This window comes from Callospermophilus lateralis, chromosome 7 (assembly GCF_048772815.1).
Source record: "Callospermophilus lateralis isolate mCalLat2 chromosome 7, mCalLat2.hap1, whole genome shotgun sequence".
NCBI classification, from domain to species: domain Eukaryota; kingdom Metazoa; phylum Chordata; class Mammalia; order Rodentia; family Sciuridae; genus Callospermophilus; species Callospermophilus lateralis.
The window spans coordinates 2,619,765-2,635,357 of record NC_135311.1 but is presented as its reverse complement, the minus strand read 5'-3'; the positions used below and the strand labels follow the sequence as shown (position 1 = coordinate 2,635,357).

The window sequence follows — 15,593 nt, the reverse complement described above, 5'->3', positions numbered from 1 at the left end:
CTTGTAATTTCAGCGGCCATATTCCAAAAACATTCATTGGCTATGGGCTTGTCAGTAACAAGCGCTGAATAGGGAATTTTGGTATATAAGCCATGCTAGGAATGTGCCCAACCTGTTAAATGTAAACCAAATAAACGTCTACAAACCGATTCAGATCAGGTTTTTCTGGGAACAGTCAGGTTAGGGTTAAGCTATCAGAAAACAACCCAATTTTAAAATGTTTTACTCGGTCTTAGCTTTATTGCTTGGATACCAATGCTTTTCATCCAATTGTCCCAGTATACGCTACTACTCTTAACACACCTGCTACATTGAAAATGCCCAACAGAAACCTTTTACGATTGGCAGCTCTAGTTAGCTCACTGGACGCTTTGATTGGCCACTTTAGTGGGTGTGGGGAGCGCAGCTCTCTTTCCTCTCTTCTACCAAGGTTCCTTCATTGGATTGACCAGCTGTCAGGTTGAACCCAAACCGGCCTCCTTCTGGTGATGTTTGTCTGGATCGCAACAATAGCCCGGGGAGAGCCTCCCCTCATAAGCTCCGATTGGCTGGAATCAACCTTGGGGGTTTCTGATTGGTCCAATGAAGAAACACCAAGGTAGGTTGCCTAGTGATCCTGAGGAAGCTGATGTGTTATTCCTTTTCTGCATCGAAGGATCAGGAAGTTTGTGCTCTCTGCGTGGCTGAGAAGTTTTTCACCTACTAGGACAGGGGTGGGGTGGGGAAAACAGGTGTCCTCCTGAAATAGAGCACAAGCTGCAGCCAGAGTCCAACTGTAACCCAGGGTAACATCAGGTAAGCAACGGGAAAATTATATTTCCTAACGTCAATATTTTTTTTTAATTTTATGGGGACAGGGTGGTTTAAAATATTTATTCATTTATTTATTCTTGGCCATTTGTTTTTTCATGTAGGATTTTTAACTAGTAAATGTTCAAGGGAAATTGATTCCTCAAAGAAAATTCCCCTTTATTTTTCATCCCTGAAGGTTTAAAGTTTCTTGGATTGGGTTAGGAACTAATCCCAATTCAGTGCCAGAAAGAGTTAGTGCCCTAAAGCACTTATTTTATGGTTCTGTTCCTCCTTTACTCTTCTCATCTCCCATCAAAGATTATATTTGAAATATACTTTTGCACAAAGAATCTTTTGTAACTCACTTCATTTGTATTTCTATTTTAAATGTTCTCATGCATTTCTGCGTATTCGTTTTAATCAGTATATATTTATTGAGCAGTTACAACGTTAAAGACATTGTGCTAGTTGCTATGGAGAATATAAAAACCCAAGAAGACATTATTCCTGCCCTCAAGAAGTTTACAGTTGAGAGACAGCCATACCAAAAGAGAAACTATATTAAATACTTTAAAGGAAGTAAGTATAAATAAAGTTCTGTGAAAGTACAGCTGAGGGAACGAACAATTCTGGCCATGGGGCATATGGGTAATAGAGATAGATTCACTTAAGGCTTCCTGGTGGGGCAGTAGGTCATTGAAGAATGGGTAAATATAGAGAGGAAAAGAAAAGGGTTAGAATCCCAGCAAGACAAAGGAGCAGAGGCAGAAAAAAAGCATGAGATATATTTGAGAAAAGATTTGACAGCAGTACATGTTAAGAGTATTGGGAAGTATTGCTAGAAGGTAGAACCAGATCTAGTCATTAACAATTCTTAAATACTATTTTTTCTTTTGATCTGAAAGATACCTTAGTATAATGCCTGATTTTAAATATTTATTGTATATCATCTTCAAAACTGACACCTAGATTTGTATAAAGTAAATAGGCTAACTTGTAAACTTTACCACAGATGATTTAAAATTTTTAAACAACTGTAATGCATGGTATTAAAAAAAAAAGACATGTGCTTTGATTTTTTTTCCCCAATGCTGGGGATTGAGTCTAGAGTCATGAACTCGCTAACTTAGTACATTCTCTAACACTGAGAGCTATATCCCAACACCCCTTTTTTTGTAAATGAGAAAGAATTCGCTAATGTTTTAAACATTTTTGCTAGTGTTTTTTGGTAGCAGTTATTTGTGTACTCCCAAGATGGCTAACTAGGGCTATGTGAAATTATTGCACATGATTTTCTGAATGTTATTCTCTAGCCTAGTGGTCTCCAAAGTAAGTGCATGAAATAAGTCATTAGGGTATAGGAAGAAAATATTAAAACACATATTTCTATTTATTTTTTCTCGTTTTTTTATTTTCGGTTTATTTGTGTTTTATGATATAGTACCATTGAATGTTTTCAGAAATTAGATAAATTATTGTGTTCATTTTGATGCTGAATGCTAATCTTTTTTTGCTATTTTGTCTTATTTAACATGGGGATCCACCTTGTGGAAGAAGAGTATGACTGGACATTTCCTCCTGAGTTACAGTTTTTATGCATGAAAAATAAGCACATTTAAACGGTGATCATTTCTATAGGACTTTAGAATTGATTTGATTTCTTATCATTGCCATCTGGTAAAACAGTTGGAAAAGATATTGTGTCTCACACCTAATTTTTCTAGTCATTACTTTCTTCTATAAGTTTATAAATATTTCCTATTCACATACATTTTAGTATGTATGTATGAATATCTGTATTTATTTGTATAAGCACATATATGGATGTTTTTCATTATTCCCTCCAGAAACAAGTGAGAATGACCACATTAACTCACCGAACCCGTCGCACTGAAATAAGCAAGAACTCTGAAAAGAAGGTAGAAAGTGAGGAAGATACTAATCAAGAGAGGAGTCCAGAAAACGAAGATTCTGGAGACTCTAAGGATATTCGCCTCACCCTTATGGAAGAAGTATTGCTCCTGGGACTAAAAGATAAAGAGGTAATGCAGTTACATTTGCTAGGCTGTCTCAAAGATTGAAATATTAAAATGTACTAGGAAGTAATCTGATGAAATATTTTTATTAATGTTTTTGACTAAATTGGCCTTAAGAATGAATTCAAATCATCTTGGAAATAGAGGAATTTAAGTTGGTGTCTGATATACTTGGAGAGTAAAATCGAGAAGTATGATTACTTGAAGTATAATTTAATTACAAAATTGTAGAGGATATAAGAGAGGATAATGCAGTGTTAAGTTTTGCACTTGTACTTCCAAAGTCAGTTTCATGGTGAAATAGTAACCTCTTATTAAAATAAGAAAGAGAACCCACACATTCTTCTTTTGTTGGGGTTGACCTCCCTGACCCTCCTTTTTTCTTGATGGGGCAGTTTACCACTGTAGCCTTCCAGGTGGCTGGGATTACTGGTGTGTGCCACCATGCCCTGACTCAAATCTTCTTGAACTTTGGGGGCAAAAATTCTTAAAAGACAAAAAATGTGTGTTAATTAACCTATCTTACAGAAAAATAGGTGATGAGTTGGCTTTTTTTTTTTTCTTTTTTAGTACCAGGGATTGAACTTAGGAGCACTCTACCACTGAGCCATATCCTCTGCCCTATTTTGTATTTTATTTAGAGACAGGGTCTCACTGAGTTGCTAAGTGCCTCACTTTTGCTGAGCTGGTTTTGAACTCAAAATCCTCTTGCCTTAGCCCCACAAGCCGCTAGAATTACATGTTGCACCACCACACTGGCTACCAGTAGGTTTTTTGTAGCAAAAATAGTTTATATTCTCTTCTGTGGATTGTTAGAATTTAAATCAATAGTTGAAGGTTATTTTAATTTTAGAAATTAAAAAAAAAATTTTCTGGCTTTTTTTTCTAGTAGTGTACATTATCCTCTATTTGTGATTTAACTTTTTACTATGTTTTCCCATCACTCTTCCCACATAAAGAAGCATATAGATGGGACTAGGGTTGTGGCTCAGTGGTAGCACGCTTGCCTAGCATGCATGAAGCAGTAGGTTCGATTCTCAGCACCACATACAAATAAACAAAATAAAGGTCCATCAACAACTAAAAAATAATTTTTTAAAAATTAAAATATTAAAAATATTTTTTAAAAAGCATATAGATGTAATATTTTAAATATTTTTCCTTTGCAAGAAAATTTTGATAAAATATCATGAAAGTGTCTTTTTATAACTGACCTCACTTTTGAAAATTTATAAAAAAGTAAAATGTTATTTTACATAGAAAAATATTAAATTTGGCTTCGATAATTGTTCTTAACTAGAAAACGCTACACATATCTAGTAAAATCTCTTCTTTTTTATATTTCTTTTTTATTTTATTTGTTCTTTTTATATATACATGACAGTAGAGTATATTTTGACACATTTACATTTATTTCATGACTTGGGAGTACACCTGTTTCTTGGACTTTATGGTTTTTATTATTTATCATAGTGATTATTTAGCATATGGATGATTTATTGTACAAAATGGGTGGATAATAATTAACCACCATTTAAATTGTTCTAATTTTACTTTTGTAGACAGTTGAAAAAATTATAGCTTCCATTTGGCTCAGCAAGCATAAGAGATGACAAATTCTTTTTTTTTTATTTCGAGACAGGATCTCACTAAGTTGTTTAGGGCCTCATTAATTTCCTGAGGCTGGTCTCGAACTTGTGATCATCCTTTCTCAGTCTTGTGAGTTACTGTGATTATAGGCATACATCACCACATCTGACAAAGGTGATAAATACTTATACTTAGATGAATAAGAGAGGTCAGACCTTCTGATTTATTTAAGTACTACTAGTTACAAAATGCTGGTTGCATAACTATACCTTTAGATATATTAAATTGATTTCCAATTCTAGTTATTTTCTACTCAACTCCTAAACTATTAGCCTATTTGCTTAGTTAATACTTAATGTAATTGAGGATACCCATTATGTGCTTATCGTTATTTAAAATACTAAAGTAAATCTGGGGGTGGTAGCACACACCTGTAATCCCAGTGGCTTGGGAGGTTGAGGCAGAAGGATTGAAAGTTTGAGGTCCTAAGTAACTAAGCAAGACCCTGTCTTAAAATAAAAAACAAAAAGGGCCGGGCTCAGTGGTGCATACCTGTGATCCTAGTGATTCAGGAGGCTAGGGCAGGAGGATCACAAGTTCAAAGCCAGCCTCAGCAATGGTGAGGTACTAAACATCTCAGTGAGACCCTTTCTCTAAATAAGAAACAAGAAAAACAAGGGGCGGGGGCGCTGGGGATGTGGCTTAGTGCTCAAGTGCCCCTGTACTTAAAAAAAAAAAAAAAGGCTGAGGATATAGTTCAGTGATAAAACACCCCTGAGTTCAATCCCTGGTACCAAAATAAATTTTAAAAATATATAATAGGCTGGGTTATAGCTCAGCAGTAGAGTACCTGCCTGGCATGTATGAGGCACTGGGTTTGATCCTCAGTAGCATGTAAAAAAAAAAAAAAAGTAAAGTAAATAAACAAAATAAAGGTGTTGTGTTCATCTACAACTAAAAAAAAAAAAATTAAAAATTTTAATATAAGGTCCTTGCCCACAAGAAACTTGCTTCTAGCTAAAAAGACAAAAGATACATACTTTTTAAAAATAGTTAACTGGGGCTGGGGATGTGGCTCAAGCGGTAGCGTGTTCGCCTGGCATGCGTGCGGCCCGGGTTCGATCCTCAGCACCACATACAAACAAAGATGTTGTATCCGCCGAAAACTAAAAAAAATAAATAAATATTAAAAATTCTCTCTCTCTGTCTCTCTCTCTCTCTCTCTCGCTCGCTCTCTCCTCTCTCACTCTCTCTTTTAAAAAAAATAATAATAAAAATAGTTAACTTAAATGTCCATCAATAGCAGAATAGATAGAAATAAGCAATACTAGGATTTGAACCCAGAGCCTCATACATGCTGGGCATGCACTCTACCACTGAGCTACATTCTCATCCCTTTTTAATTCTCATTTTTGACACACTGGGTTGCTGAGGCTGGCCTTGCACTTGTGATTCTCCTGCCTCAGCCTCCAAAGTGGTTGGAAATACAGATGTGCACCATTGTGCCTGACCTATAAATATGTTTTAAATAGTGAATGAAAATGAACATTGTTACACAACATCTATTTCTCACACAATGTTCAGTAAAGGAAACCGGACATAAGAGAATACATAGTGAATAATTCCATTTATATGAAATTCAAAATATTGTAATTTTTTGGCATTGTGTGTTTAGGTGGTAAAACTACAAAGAAAAGCAAGGAAAGGATGAATGTAGTTATTAAGATGTTATTTTTGTGTGGGGAATGGGAGAAGGAAAAGGTTGTTAGAGATTAGAAAGGAGCATGAAGGGAATTTCTAGATACTAATAGTTTTTTGTTTCTGCACCTAGAGTTAGTTTCATAGGCCTCCATTTAAATATAACTTTGAAGACTCTAACCTTTCCAGCATATTTAAAATTAGATATTATCTTGGTTTAATAACTGACCTCAGTTTAATAGATGAGAAAATATAATAGTATCCTGACTAAAATAAAATAGATTTATTCCCATTGAAACCAGGAACCTATTTATTTATCCTTGTTATTTTTGGTAAGAGTTTTTTTGTTTTGGTTTGGTTTGTTTTTTTTGGTTTTTTTTTTTTTTTGGTACTAGGGATTGAACTCAGGGGCACACAACCACTGAGTCACATCCCCAGCCCTATTTTGTATTTTATTTAGAGACAGGTTCTCACTAAGTTGCTTAGCACCTTGCTTTTTGCTGAGGCTGGCTTTGAACTCATAATGCTCCTGTCTCAGCCTCCCGAGCCACTGGGATTAGAGATGTGTGCCACTGTACCTGGCTTTTTTTTTTTTTTTTTTTTATTAGTTGCTCAAGACAATACAATGATCTTGACATATCATATATTTGATTCAAATGGGGTATGAATTATTATTTTTCCATGTGTACAGATTGCAGGATCACATTGGTTATACAGCCACATTTATACATACAGCCATACTAGTGTCTATTGTATTCTACTGCCCTTCCTATCCCCCCCTCCCCTCCCCTCACCTCTCTCTACCCAATCTACTGTGACACATTTCTCTCTCTTTTTTTTTCTTCCCCCTCACACCATCTTATATGTAATTTTGTATAACAATGAGGGTCTCCTTCCATCTTCTGTGTAATTCCCCTTCTCCCTCCCATTCCCTCCCAACTCTGGTCCTTATTTAGTGGTAATCTTCTCTCATGCTCTTCCTCCCTACTCTGTTTTGAGTCACCCCCCACCCCTTATATCAAAGAAGACATTCGGCATTTGTTTTTTAGGGATTGGCTAACTTCACTTAGCATAATCTGCTCTAATGCCATCCATTTCTCTGCAAATGCCATGATTTTGTTATTTTTTAGTGCTGAGTAATATTCCATTGTATATAAATGCCACATTTTTTTTATCCATTCATCTATTGAAGGGCATCTAGGTTGGTTCCACAGTCTCACTATTGTGAATTTGCACCTGGCTTTTTTTTTTTGTACCAAGGATTAAACCCAGAGGCGCTTTACTACTGAGCCACACAGGCCCAGTCTTTTATTTATTTATTTTAATTTTGAGACAGGGTATTGCTTAGTTTTGGTAAGAGTTTTAATATAAATATTATTGCCTCACAAGCAATAAATGCTTTAAATGATGTAACTTATGTAACTACTAGTAGAAATCCAATCCCCCCCCAAAAAAAAACAGGGCTGGGGTTGTGGCTCAGTGGTACAGCGCTTGCCTCAAATGTGTGAGGCACTGGATTTATTCTTAGCACCACATGTAGACAAATAAATAAAGATCCATCAATAACTATAAAATATCTTAAAAAAAAAAAAAAAAAAAAAAACCTGGCAGCAGAACAATATCAGTAACCAATGTCTCCTCTTATGCCCTTCCCTAATCACATGTTGCCCACCTTCTTATAGTTTGTATTTTATTTATTTATTTATTTACTTAAGTTACAGAGAGACACAATATCTTTTTGTATTTATTTATTTTTATATGGTGCTCAGGATAGAACACAGTGCCTCACCTGTGCTAGGCAAGTGCTATACCACTGAGCTACAGCCCCAGCCCCTCCCTGTAGTTTTTTTTTTTCTAATTTTTTTTACCTATCATTGAATTTTTTATTTACTTATACGTGATGTTGAGGATCAAACCCAGGGCCTCACACATGCCAAGCAAGTGCTCTACCACGAGCCTCCTCCACCTCTGTAGTTTTAATGTATGTGTGTGTGTCTGTGTGTGTAAGAATATATTTAGTTTTGCCTATTTTTAAACTTATATTATTATTGTGTTAATAATGTTATATATTCCTTTGGTCAATGGTGAGACTCACCCATATTGTAGTATATAATTTAATTTAATCTGTTTCATTGGGATACAGTGTTTCATTATATTAATATAATGCTATTCATTTATTCCATGGGTTAATGGACACTCAGGAATCCATTATGAACACTACTGTTAATAATATCCTTGTACCTGTCAGTCACATTTTTTAAACAATGCCATTATTCATATATAGAAAAAAATGATAAATCAGACTGAGTAAAACTTTTATGTTTAATTATAAATTGTGTTAATGCTATGCTTTTTCAAGCTACTGACAATCCTCTATCAGCTATAGTTCATCATCATTTATTAGCAATGGGAGATTAGAAGTAACAACTTTTAAACTGGTAAAAAAATTTCAGTGAACTAACCAAAAAATTCTAAAAGTTACAATAAGTCAATATAGTTTTCACTTATTGCCTATAGATGAAGAAATTGCTCCTCTTAGGTTGACTCAGTCCTAATGCATTTTATTAAAATTAAAGGATTAAAAGTCTAATTTAGGTCACTACCTGGTTTTACCTTTTAGTTTCCTTGATTGCACAATATGAATAATAAATCTTATGAGTAGTTATTTTCATTGTAACTGGGCAAATGTACCAGAAGGACTTGTTTGTCAGGTTTTTTAATTTAATATTTTGTGTTTAACAAACTATTGAAAAACAAAAAGAACGTTTGTTTTGTTCTTTGTTTTATCCAGCCATATAACTCCAAAGAATTATTTACTATTATATAAAAGGAAATAAACTGGGAGAGTTAAATCTTATTTTGACAGTAGAAAAACATAATTTAAGCTATATAATTAAGAACCTCTCCCTGTTCTTCCCAACTCCAAGATACATACTGTTCTAAAATATCTGATACTAATATTAAGACAAAGCCACCCACTTAAATTTGGGCTTTGACTGTAACCACTGAGCCTTTAAACTTACTGAGCCTTTTCATCTCTCTTGTCTCCTTATTCATATTTTATGTTTCTGTAACTTAGAGTTTTGAAAAGATTTTGCATCATTTTGTGCTTAATCCTAGAAGGCAAGTATCATCCTCTCTTTATGGGAGTCAAAATAATATGATTCATTGAGCAATAATTTGTAAAATTTACATTAAAACTCACTGAGATTAACAAAGGACATGCTTGCAAAAGAGGTATTATGTATTTTTCTGTATTTCTTCCTGAGAGAGTTGTTTAGGGTTGTTAATTGTTTAGTGTGATCCCAAGAATTTCAACTCTTTGGGTAACTTCATATGGATTTTAAATTATGCCTCCTATTAACATAAAAGATTGTGCTCCACAGTACTGTTTGTCACAAGTTATTTTAAGTCTCAGTCATGTGTTTCTTGTTCAGATGTTTTAATACCCTAGCAAAGCTCACTCTTGGAAAGAGATTTGGGGATTCCATAAGATTTTAAGTGGCCATCAATAATGTGAAAAGGGGCTGGGGCTGTAGTTCAGTGGTAGAGTGCTTGCCTAGCATGCATGAGGCACTTGGTTCCATCCTCAGCTCCACATAAAAATAAACAAATAAAACAAAAGCATCTATCCATCTACAACTACAAAAAAAAATAAATACATACATACATACATACATACATACATAATAAATAACGTGAGTAAAAGGAAAAGAGCTGGGCATGGTGGCACATGCCTGTAATCCCACAACTAAGGAAGCTGAGTCAGGAGGATTACGAGTTCAAGACCAGCCTCAGCAATTTAGTGAGAACTTGTCTCAAAAAATAAAAAGGTAACTGAGATTATATTTCAGTGGTAGAGTGTTTGCCTCGTATTCATGAGCCTCTGAGTTTGATCCACAGCACTGCCAAGTAAATAAATAAGACTGGGAATATAGCTCATTGGTAAAACACTCCTCCATTCAACCCCCAGTGCAAAAGAAAGAAAGGGAAAGTAAAAGAAAGTACATAGGAAAGAAGGGAGGGAAGGAGAAAGTATTACAAACAATTCTGAAAGATTTTTTTTTTTTAGTTTTATTTTTACATATAATATTCCATACTGTTACTTTGGATATTAAGAAGGTAGTAATATGAAATTTCTGTACATTATTTTCTCCTTTCTTCAGATTAGGTATTTTGATCATAAAGGGCAACAGGACCAAGTAAGTAAGAAGTTTAAATAATCCAATTTAAAAAATGAAAAATGTTTAGAGGCAGTAAATAATTTAAATTATAACTACATCTTCAGAAGGATTAGTATAGAAATAAGTCATTTTTTAAATAATTTTATTTTACTTGCTGAGGATGGAACCCAGGCCACACGCATGCCAGGTTAGCACGCTGCCGCTTAAACTACATACCCAGCCCTATTCATTTTTATTTTCAGTTCACTTTAGCCATAAATTAGAACTCATGGCATATATTCTCTTTTTGGAATGAGGAAGAAACTAAAAAGAGATAATATGGGTAGATAGGTATCTCTCTCTTTCTCTCTCTCTCTCTTTTTTTTTTTTTTTTAATGATGCTGAGGATTAAACCCAGGGCCAAAGGCTTCAAACATCCTAGGCAAATGCTGTACCACTGAGCTACATCCCCAACCCTTTTTTCTTAAGACCAAATGAGGGCCTGGATTTGTGACTCAGTGGTAGAGCACTTGCCTGGCCATGAAGGCACTGGGTTCGATCCTCAGTACCACATAAAGATAAAAAAAAAAAGTATTGTGTCCACCTATAATACACACACACACGCGCACGCGTTTTTAAAAAATCCTCTTTACCAAAAAAAAAAAAGAGAGAGAGAGACCAAATGAATAAATAGTCCTCTTCTAGATTTTTCTGTTAGAGTATGATTATAATAACTGGTTAGATCTGAATACCACAGGTGGGTGGCTTAAACAACAGTTCTTGAAGTTAGAAATCCAAGATCAAAGATGACAGTTTGGTTCTTCTAAGGTCTCTTTCCTTGCCTTATAGACTTTTAGCGCTGTGTGCCTGCATCCCTAATCTTTCTATGTGTTCAAATTTCTGCCCCCGTGAGGACACCAGTCCTATTGGATTAAGGCCCACTTTAATAACTCATTTTAATTTAAACATTTTTTTAAAGTACCAGGGTTTGAATGGGGCTTTACAACTGAGCCACCTCCCTAACTCTGTTTATATATTTTTTAATTTTTTTATTTTGAAGACAGGGTCCTACAAAGTTACTTAGGACCTCACTAAATTGCTGAGGCTGGCTTTGAACTTGAAATTCTCCTGTCTCAGCTTTCCAAGGTGCTGGGATTATAGGCGTGTGAATGGCACCTGGCCTTAATCACCCTTTCTCAGGCCCTGTCTCCAGATAGTCATATTCTGAGGTACTGGAGGTTACAGCTTCAACAAATGAAATTTGAGGAGATATAGTTCATCCTATAACAGAGATTTATAAAGATTTTGGAAATAATTATATAATAACTTATAGCCATCTGGAGTGCAGTTCACCCTCAGAAAATGTCATTAAAATTGTTTAATGATACCAGGCGTGGTAGTGCACACTTGTAATCCCAGCTACTCAGGAGGCTGAGGCAGGAGGATCACAAGTTTGAGGCCAATCTGGGGAACTAAGCAAGACCATCTCAAAATAAAAAATAGTGAAGGTGGAGTTGTAGCTCAGTGGTAGAGCCCTTGCTTAGCATGGGTGAGGCATTGGGTTCCATCCTCAGCACCACATAAAATAAATAAATAAAATAAAGATATTGTGTTCATCTATAACTTAAAAAAAAATAATAACTTAAAAAAGTGCTATAAGAACACAGGAGAGGAAGAAATTCCTCAATAGTTGTCCAAAAGGTTTAAGGTGAGAATGGCGGCTGGGGATGTGGCTCAAGCGGTAGAGCGCTCACCTGGCATGCGTGCGGCCCGGGTTCGATCCTCAGCACCACATACAAACAAAGATGTTGTGTCCACCAAAAACTAAAAAATAAATATTAAAAATTCAAAAAAAAAAAAAAGGTGAGAATGGCAAATAGAAAAAAATAATGAATCATAGGGTTTGAGGTTACAAGGTATTAATTAATTGGTAGACTATCCTCTCCCTTTTGGGAGTTGCATTTTTACTTATTTTTAAAATTTTGCCTAAGAGTATCTTTGCTACTTTTTATTATTTTTAAAGTAGAATATGTTTAAGAAATGCAGACAGATCTATATACATGAACATTTACTGGAGTGATAGAAATGTCCTGATAAGAGAGGTATAAATAACATGAATATCTGCATTTGTCAAAATGGATTGAATTTAACAACTGTGCATTTCACTCTGTAAATTATATATACCTGTTTTGTAAAAAAAAAAAAAAAAAAGATGTAAAGAATAAAATAAAAATTACCCATAATCTTATGACTCAAAGAAAGCTACTGTTAAAATTGTAGTATATATCCTTAGAAATTTTTTTGTTTATAAATTAATAATTACAAAACAATCGATCATACCAGGCAAATTATTTTGCAGTCCGTTTTTCATTTAAGGTAATGTGGAGGCCAGGCACAGACCTGTATTCTTAGCAGCTTGGGAGGCTGAGGCAGAAGGATCATGAGTTCAAAGCCATCCTCAGCAACTTAGCAAGGCACTAAGCAATTTAGCAAGGCCCTATCTCAAAATAAAAAGGGCTGGGAATATAGCACCCCTGCATTCAATCCCTGGTACCCCAAAAGTAAAAATAGATAGATAATGTAGATATCTTTCATATCAATAATATACCCCATCCTTTTTTAATGGTTTCACAGGATTCTGTTAAATAAATTTTTGTTGTTGTTGTTTTTTGGGGGTACTAGAGATTGAACTCAGGGGCACTCTGAGCTACATCCCCAGACCTTTTTATTTTTTATAAATAAATAGCTCAGGCTATCCTCAAACTTGAGATATTCCTGCTTTAGTCTCCTGAGTAGCTGGGATTAGAGATATGAGTCACTGCACCCAGCCCATTACTTTTTTTTTTTTTTTAATATTTTTAGTTGTAGATGGACACAATACCTTTATTTTGTTTATTTAGTTTTATGTGGTTCTGGGGATTGAGCCCAGGGCCTTACACATGCTAGGCAAGTGCTCCACCACTGAGCCCCAGCCCCAGCCCCAACCCCAGGCAGTTACTTTTAAGGCCAAACTACAGCCTCCTTGAAGGCAGGACAATGTTTTCCTGGCTCTCTAGCCCCACCTTATTTATCTGTCCTTATCTTTTATATTCCTGCCATATTACCTACCCCCCTGGTTTGTTTTACTTTAAATTATGCATTTCTTTACAAAGTTCATCACAAATCCAGTACTTTCTTAGAATTCCCTTTCATTTATCATGCCACTAGATGATACTTGGTTACCACCTTTTATTTTCTAGTTTTCTTTATTGGTCTATCATAATTATGCACAAAAATGGGACTCATTGTTCCATATTTATACATGCACACAGTATAATGGTATATTTATTTTGGTGGTGGGATTGTAAATTAGTAATCCCACCAACAGTCTAATTATACTGTTTTATTGGTTAGTTTCATTTCCTAGCACCTCTTCTCTCCTACTCTTCTCCACTCCACCTGACTCACTTCTACTTTCATTAGCCTTTTTTTCTCTCTAGCTTTCACATGTGAGAGAAAACATACAACCTTTGACTTCTAGCATGATGTTCTTCAGTTTTTTCCTTTTACCAGCAATTGACATAATTTCATCTTTATGGATAAATAAAAATCTTAGTATAAATACTACATTTGCTCTATCTATTCATCTGTTGATGGACATCTAGGCCAGTTCCATAATTTGGCAATAGTGAATTGTGCTGCTATAAACATGTAGTATTCCTATATTATGCTGACTAATTCTTTAGGATGAATACTGGGGAATATTATATAGCTGGGTCATATGGTGGTGTTGTGGAACCTCCTTACCGATTTTCATAGTGGTTGTACTAATTCACAATCCCACCAACAATGTAAAAAATGTTCCTTTTTCCCTGCATCCTCTACAGGTTTTATTATATTTGTTTTCTTGATGGCTGTCATTCTAATGGGAGTGAGATGAAATCTCAGTGTAGTTTTGATTTGCATTTCCCTAATTGCTAAAGACATTGGAATTTTTAAATGTATCTGCCTGTCATTTATATTTGTTCTTTTGAGAAGTGTCTGTTTAGTTAATTTGCTCATCTATAGATTGGATTACTTCCTTTTTTGGGTAGTAAATTTTTTGAGTTCTTTATATATTCTGGACGTTAATCCTCTCTCAGAAGAGAAGCTAACAAAGATATTCTCCCATTCTATAGATTCTCCACATTCTTGTTTCTTTTGCTGTGCAGAAGCTTTTTTATTTAATGCCATACTTTGTATTAATTCTTGGTATTATTTCCTAAGTTTTAGTAGTTCTATTGAAAAAGTCATTGCCTGCACCTATATGTTGGAGTGTTGGCCCTATGTTTTCTTGAGGCAATGGCCAAGTTTCTGGTCTAATTCCAAAGTCTTTGATCCATTTTGAGTTGACTTTTGTGCAGAGTGAGAGATAGAGATCTAGTTTCATTCGTCTACATATAGATATTCAATTTTCCCATCACAAGTTGTTAAAAAAGTCTTTCTTGTCTCCAAGATATTTTGTGTGTGTGTGTGTACTGGGGATTGAACTCAGGTGCATTCAACCACCAGTGCCATATCTGCAGCCCTGTTTTGTATTTTATTTAGAGACAGGGTCTCACTAAGTTGCTTAGCATGTCACTAATTTTTGAGGCTGGCTTTGAACTCGCAATCCTCCTGCCTCAGTCTCCTGAGCTACTGGGATAACAGGTGTCCACCACCATACCCAGTTCCAACATATGTTTTTTAGCAAGGATCAGATGACCGTATATCTCTGGGTTTGTCTCTGTGTCTTCTATTACATTGGTTTATGTGTCTGTTTTTAATGCCAATACCATGCAGGTTTTTATTGTTGTTCTTGTTTTTGTCTTGTTTTGTTACTGGGTATTGGACCCAGGGGCACTTAACCACTGAGCCACATCCACAGCCCTTTTTGTTTTTTATTTTGAGACAGGATCTCACTAAGTTGCTTAGGTCCACACTAAGTTGATGAGGCTAGCTTTGAACTTCTGATCATCTTGTCTCAGCCTCCTGAGCCACGGGGATCTCAGGCATGTGCCACTGCTCCTGGCACCATGCAGTTTTTTTTTTTTTTTTTTTTTTACTCTAGGTCAGTAATTAATTTGAAGCCAAGAATTATGATGCCTCTGACATTGCTTTTTTGCCTTAGAATTGCTTTGGCTATCTTCCAAATGAATTTTAGGACTTTTTTTCCTTCTTTTTTTTTTTTTTTTTTGTAGTTCTATAAAAAATATCTTTAGTATATTGATAGGGATTGTACCAAATCTGTATATTGTTTTTTTAAATATGTTTTAGTTGTTGATAGACCTTTATTTTATTTACTTATTTATATAAG

At 35.1% G+C, this 15,593-nt stretch overlaps 1 protein-coding gene across 3 annotated transcripts in view; it reads left to right on the top strand.

Moving 5' to 3' along the window:
- The first annotated feature begins 631 nt into the window (after window positions 1-631).
- The window catches only part of Golph3l (golgi phosphoprotein 3 like), a 42,935-nt gene continuing 27,973 nt past the window's right edge, over window positions 632-15,593 (top strand). For 2 of the 3 annotated variants that reach the window (XM_076862053.1, XM_076862051.1), the window contains exons 1-2: window positions 632-795; window positions 2,640-2,834. In XM_076862053.1, coding sequence (XP_076718168.1) covers window positions 2,652-2,834 — 183 coding nt within the window. In that variant the 5' untranslated portion in view covers window positions 632-795; window positions 2,640-2,651. Of the gene's footprint in view, window positions 796-1,234; window positions 1,372-2,639; window positions 2,835-15,593 lie in introns of all 3 variants that reach the window. The other variant, XM_076862052.1, reaches the window with a different exon arrangement.